The sequence below is a fragment of the Ornithodoros turicata genome, chromosome 1, assembly GCF_037126465.1.
Source record: "Ornithodoros turicata isolate Travis chromosome 1, ASM3712646v1, whole genome shotgun sequence".
NCBI lineage: Eukaryota > Metazoa > Arthropoda > Arachnida > Ixodida > Argasidae > Ornithodoros > Ornithodoros turicata.
Genome location: NC_088201.1, coordinates 109,160,370 through 109,167,174, shown reverse-complemented (window position 1 = coordinate 109,167,174; position 6,805 = coordinate 109,160,370). Strand labels below are relative to the sequence as shown.

General features: G+C 48.9%; 1 protein-coding gene across 1 annotated transcript; it reads left to right on the top strand.

Moving 5' to 3' along the window:
• Positions 1-1,334: 1,334 nt before the first annotated feature.
• On the top strand, positions 1,335-2,285 carry LOC135382580 (uncharacterized). Its single transcript, XM_064612598.1, has one exon. It carries the CDS (start codon positions 1,335-1,337, stop codon positions 2,283-2,285), a length of 951 nt encoding a protein of 316 aa, XP_064468668.1.
• The last annotated feature ends 4,520 nt before the right edge of the window (positions 2,286-6,805 follow it).

Sequence of the window (6,805 nt, the reverse complement as noted above, 5' to 3'; positions counted from 1 at the left end):
ATTTGACAAGGTATTGGAATATCAGGACCGCGTAGCCTCGATATCATGCTTATTAAGGAGGAGCCTTGTGCCTCAGCCCAGCTTCCAGACCCCCTCAGTTCCCCCTCGACGATCGCGGCGACAGTCCAGACCGGTCCTGCTGCGCCACCGGGAGGTACTGGTGATACGGCGTCGGGATCCATTCTGAGCTCTACTCGTCGACCTATTTGCCGAAGCTAGAGCTCATCAAGTTTGACGGCAGTATGGAGAATTGGCAGGAGTTCTGGATCCGCTTTGAGTCCATCATGCACTGTAATTCATTGTCGTCCAACAATGAAAAGATGTCGTATTTGTCGTCGGTCCTCAAGGGAGAAGCCGCAGCTTCCGTTAAAGGGCTTCAACTTACAGGCGACATGTATGTCGCGGTGGTCAAAATGCTACAGGATCGATTCGGCAATCCAGACTCGCTCATACAGTTCCATCTGAAGCGACTGTTAGCCATTCAGGATGTTCGTTCGTCCCGAAACGTCTCCGAACCTAGACGTCTGCATGACACGGCGCGCGCGCATGTCCGAAGTTTGGAAGCGTTGGGAACTGGATTGAGTTCGTATTCTTCGCGGTTGTACCCGGTATTACAACGGGCCCTTCCAGTCGACTTGGTCCTCAGCTTTCAGAGGATACTTCACAGTGATGCCGCGGACGCAACTGGAACCGCAGACGATCGTCATGAAAAAGTCCTGGGCAAGCTACTAGACTTCAACAAAATGGAAGCTGAATGCAGGGAACACATCGCAGCAGCAGAAGGGATACAAGATCCTCGACGTTTTACACTGAGTCGAGGTGGCAAACACACTCGAAATTCACAGGACGGACTGCTCTCCGCCGCAGCACTCGATGCTGAAGCCAGTAAGCCATCTAAACCAACGAATACCAAGAAAAACTGCAGACAACTCTTGCTTCTTTTGTGAGCAGGATCACGACGTCAGGACGTGCCGTGTAGAGGCTGACCTGGCAGACCTGCAAGAGCGGCTTCGTCGAAATATTATCTCCCACATCATGCAGTGATCCGACGTGAACGGGAGACCACTAAAGTACTCATCGTATTCGACGCTTCGTCAAAGGTACCTGGGTTTCTATCGTTGAATGACGTACTACACGCGGGTCGTAATCTGAATTCGGACATTCTTTCTTTGCTGTTGAGGTTCAGGATGCATCCCATCGCCCTTGTTTCGGACATAGAGAAAGCCTTTCTACAAATTGGCCTTCACAAGCAGGACACCGACGCATTGCGTTTCCTTTGGTATTCTACGGCTCCGGTTACTGGGCAAACCCTCCCGGACATCGAAGCTTAGCGGATGACTCGAGTGCCCTTTGGTGCCAGGTCCAACCCCTTTCTTCTTTCCGCCACTATTCGACATCACTTACGGCAGTCTGAAGGGGGCTACCCTGAGACAGCGGCGCTTCTACAGGACCATTTCTACGTCGACGACTTGGTGGTCAGCGTGGAAACATCATCAGAAGCAGAGATTCTGTACCAGGACACTTTGCGAATATTTGAGGCCGCAGGCACGAAAGCGAAGAAGCGGGTGACCAATGACGGGATCCTATTACGCTGGATGTTGAACGACGGCAGCACAACCGTCGAGACGACTCAAGCTCACACTGAGAAGGTGCTGGGACTTGTCTGGGATATACACAATGACAAACTACGATGTCCTCTCGCAGCCATTTTGGACTTTGTTGCAACCGAGACGAATGACAAGAGGCACATTTTACAGTCAGTATCAAAGATCTACGATCCTTTCGGCTTACTTGCGCCCTTCACCATTACTGGGAAGATTATGCTGCAAAGAATTTGGGAGGCGGAGCTAGCCTGGGATGATCCACTGCCAGAGGACATACAATCAGTGTGGAAGGAGTGGTGTGTGGGAGTTGCAGAACTGGAGCAACTTTCTCTCCGTCGATTCCTGGGATATTCGGGCACGGCCACGCCTAGGAAGATGCACGTATTTGCTGACGCTAGTCCCTGCGCTTACGGCGCGGTAATCTACGTTGAAGCGTCATCGAGCGACTCTTCTAGCATGGAGTTCCTCGTCAGCAAGAGCAGAGTGGCCCCCATCAAGCGCCAAACGCTGCCAAGGCTTGAACTTATGGCAGCCCTTCTTGCCGCACGGCTTTACCGATATGTCTGCACTGCTTTGAAGATTGTGCCCGACTGTGTTTTCTGGACGGATTCTCTCATAGCGTTGCATTGGATAAGAGGGCCAGTAACACGGTGGAAGACCTTCGGTGCGAACCGGGTCTAAGCAATTCAAAGCATCACTTCTACTGAATGGTGGCGACAATGTCCCGGTGAGGAGAATCCGGCTGACCTCCTTACTCGAGGTGTCAAGGGGCATCAGCTTCAGGGCAGCGCCTTGTTCTGGCACGGCCCTACGTGGTTGGCACATTCGGAAAATTGGCCAAGTTCACTCATACCAGAACCCACTTGTCCTGATGGAAAGGACGAAGTGGTCTCCCAACGTGTTCCCTCGATGGCGATTGTGGCGGTTCAAACCCTCATGTCGCCAGAGCGGATCAGTAGAGCGAACCGACTTTGTCGAGTAACCGCGTGGGTGCTGCGCTACAAACAGAACTCAAGGGGTCGGAAGCAGACTGGCCCGCTCGCAACATAGGAGTTGAAAAATTCCGAGCAGTACTGGATCAGGATGACACATGCAAAGTTCCTGGACAATAAGTCCACGCATCTTCAGAATTTCCGTTGGTACAAGGATGACGACGGCATTTTCCGGCTTTACGGGCGTCTCCAGCATTCCGAACAACCATCAGCGACCTAGCTCCCAATGCTACTACCGCCTGCTTCGGAAGCCTGGTTCACCCGCCTCAGGGTTCTTCACGAACACGAGAGGATGGCCCACGGCGGGGTTCAGGAGACTCTGCATCAGATACAGGAGAATTACTGGGTGATCAGAGGAAGGCAATCTGTTAAGTACGCCCTGCACCACTGCTACTTTGGCGACGTCTCCGAACACGTACATGCACCGAGCAAGAGGCGCCCCTACCGAAAGGTCGAGTTTCACAGCAACTTCCGTTTGACGTGGTCGGGGTAGACTTTGCAAGTCCACTGTATTACAAAACAGCTCACGGACATTCGAAGTCGTACGTGACACCCTTCACCTGCACAGCTACACGAGCCATTCATCTAGAGTTGGTAACGGACCAAGCCTTCGGCACCTTCCTCATGGCGTTTAAGCGACTTGTGGCTCGCAGTGGTAGACCAAAGAAAATCTATTCCGACAACTTTCTAACATACAAGAAGGCTTCCCGAGAACTTCCTCCCATGATTTCCGCTCAATTTCAAACAGTGAAAGAATATGCCACTCAAACATGGAGCACATGGGAATTCATAGCAGAACAAGCACCATGGTGGGGAGGCTTTTGGGAGCGCATGCATGGTGCGCACCGTCAAAGAAGCACTACGCAGGTCGCTAGGTCGGTGCGAACTCGACTTCCAGGAGCTGCAGACCGTGTTGTCGGAGGTTGAAGCCATTGTGAATTCAAGACCTCGTACTTCGCTCACAGAAGACCCTAACGACACAGAAGCCCTGTCTCCTTCACACTTCCTGATCGGGAGACGGCTTACCACCTTGCCCTCATTGCAGTTTCTCCATTCAGTTGAGGTCAACGTCTCCCCCTCGAAGATTCAGCAGGCTAAAGAAAGTCTGCTAAACAATTACTGGAAGCTATGGTCGAAAGACTAAATTCTCCAAGTGCGGTCAGCCAACCTCAGCAAGCATGTAACCTCGGCCAACGTTCGGCAGCACGATCTGGTCCTCATACCCGATCGACGACAGCCCAGGATGTTTTGGATCCTCGGACGGGTAGAGCAGCTGCACATCGGTCGAGATGGGCTAGCACGTTCCTGCACCCTGAGTGCAATACAGCGTCAATAAAGGCCTGTATAGAATGTCAACAGTAATTTTTATAAGGGCTAGCTTATTTCTTTTCTTTTTTATTATTGGCGTTCGTTACGCTACTTTACTAAGTTACTAAGTTTACTAAGGTTTGCTAAGTTACCACTACTACCACGCCACAAGCGCACTCTTCCATCCCTCTGAACGAGTGGACTCGCTCGCTTCCGCTCGCCGCTAGGGTGTTTCTGCCCAGAGAAAATACGCCGCTTGCGCGTTCCGTAAACTTTTGTCCAGCACTGTACACACACATACATGCGTAGATGGAATTTGGGAATTTATTGAGACTTACCCCGGGTCGGACCGAAAAACACTCACGGAGAAAGTCTTGCATCTAGCAAGTTCCACAACGCGGTTTTCAGAAGTGCTTTTGCCGGATGCCGCCAAGATTTGATACGGAATTTCTCGTTTCTTTCGCTTTTCCGGATACGACATCACTTTAACGCGGTACTGGTGTAACTGCACAGTTACATCAGCGATGGCTGCTTGATTTCTAGCTATCATTTGAAACTAATAACCAGTGTCCCCTCAAAGAAATTGAAAACCACGTACCTGCTGTCTGTTGAAGCAGGAAGTTGCGGCCGGTAGTACAGGTCGGGGAAAAAAGAGGATGCTCCGTAATGCACTGCAGCAATGTGCTAGTGCAGAGCATCGCTACCGTGTCCACTGCAAGGTAACACAATACACGTCCGGCTCCTCTGTCAGCAAAACCCGCAGAGGCAGCTGGTGGGCTGTTGTTATTGAAGTGGGTGTGTGTCAAGCACTGAATCGATAATCTGCTCGTAACTGACGAACGGCGTGATCGTCGCGACCAGTTTCGTCTTCGTACCTCAAGTATACAGTGTCTTTGCAACCAGGGCCGGCGATAAGGGCGGGGGGAGGGAGGGGGGTAAGGCGACCGCCGTAAACCCCGCGCTTGCGTACGCATCTCGCACGAAGCCCTCGGCCTTTTTTTAATATCAAGTATGCACTTAATCGTGTGAAACAGGCCCCGCACACCCCTAGCACCGGCCTTGGTTGCAACGGCTACGAAGGAAAAGGATCATTGTCCTCTATTACTGCATCACTGCTATCCTGGAGAAAATCTCTGGATAGCGACGACAGTTAGCATTCGCTCGCGTAGGACACGTTGACATCCCAATGCCTTGTAGAGCTTCTAGACAACGGCCGATCAAAAATGTCCCAGTCCAGACTCTGCGGGCCGCGCCCTGATTGGTTCTTAGATAAATAACTTTTTCACGCTTTTTTAGAGAAGAATTAACGGAATACATACAACATCCGGCGTCTGCTCTTGTCATGTATTCCATCGAATAACAGCGGAACAACGCCACTATTTCGTGTGAGGTTTTCGATAGAGTGTTCAGCAGTCCAAAAGGAATAAAATGGCACTGTTTCGAAATCGCATTTACGCCTGTTAGATGACGCATAAAAATTCGCGATTCGCTGCCATAGTAGTCTTACGAGTAATGCAAGCTGTTCAAGGTGGAGAGTGTACGGGCATTGAAACAGGGAAGCAGAACCAATGACATCTTGGGTATGCGTACAAATACTGTGCATGTGCTTGAACTAAACACAGTACCCACAGGCTGATCCAATTGAAAGTACACTCTTCAATATTTTCTTGTATCGCTTGGTAGGGTATCGCCCATGGCAATGAAACGCCCCATCCCTTATGAAAATGGCTTGTGGAAATTTTATAGAATTCTATTCAAATCAGCTATAGTATTTGTATACACATCGGTGTATAGACTTATGCATTCCTTATAGCTATTTTGGACTAATTGTATACACTTTGTATACACTTACCCTTATACAAATGTACACACAGTTCTTTATACAAAGTGTATTGAACTCTGACGTTAAGATTATCTGTTGATAGTACATGTCTCTTTTTATGTCTTCGTGCTTATGTGTATCCAATTTCTGATTCAGATGAGCTGTGCCCGTCGAGTTCCCCCACAGGCAGTCGCCTTACACAAAAACAAAATAATTGTAATAATAATAATGATGAACGTACTTTATGCTCAAATACAAGTAAAACGTCGGCGTCGTACGATGCATCACAGCTAGGTTGACCTACCTACCTTGTATTTAATCAAACATTAAACCCAGTGAAAAGCACGGTTGTCATCCTTGTCAATGGCGAGGTGCAACGCAGACAACGGGCGTGAAAGAAAGTTAGAGCTCACGGAAGAATACGCGGTGCCATGTCACTCCTCACCGGCGGTGCAATGTAGTGCGCTCCAACAAAGGCACACATATTCAGCGGGCACACAAACTGCTGAACAAGCACTCGAGTACACATGTTATGAGACACACAAATTATCAGAAGGCACGTGAGGACGACATTGTCAAACTACAGGCAGTTTTTGTGTATTGTTTTAGTTGCCCTAGTGTTCCTTGCCCATGCGAGAATGTTGTGCTTGTAACTGAGTAGCGCATTCTACCAATATTGAAATTGTGTCGTTCAGACGAGAGCACATGGGGAGTGCGAAAAAGACATGTCTCCGTGAAATCTTATGCCTATATCTTATCTTATCTTATGGATTCTGTGTACAACTTTGTATTCAACATATATATGGATTTCTGTACACAATTTTTATACACTTTTAGCCGTGCTTTTCTATATGCAACTTTGTATTCAGCATGTGCATAGACTTCTGTATACAGTTTTTATACGTTTTTGGCCATAGGCATAGCAAGCATATAGAATGATATAGGAATATATAGGTGCTATGTACTCAGTCTATAGGCCATTTCATACGGGATTAACCATCTTACAATAAAGCTGTTGTTCTTGTATCGTTCGTTCTACAGTAGCCCCGAAAATGGCAAACTTACCAGACCACCTTTTC

Excerpts from the sequence above, each read along its gene's own strand:
- LOC135382580 (XM_064612598.1), top strand. The coding sequence starts at position 1,335 with ATGACTCGAGTGCCCTTTGGTGCCAGGTCCAACCCCTTTCTTCTTTCC.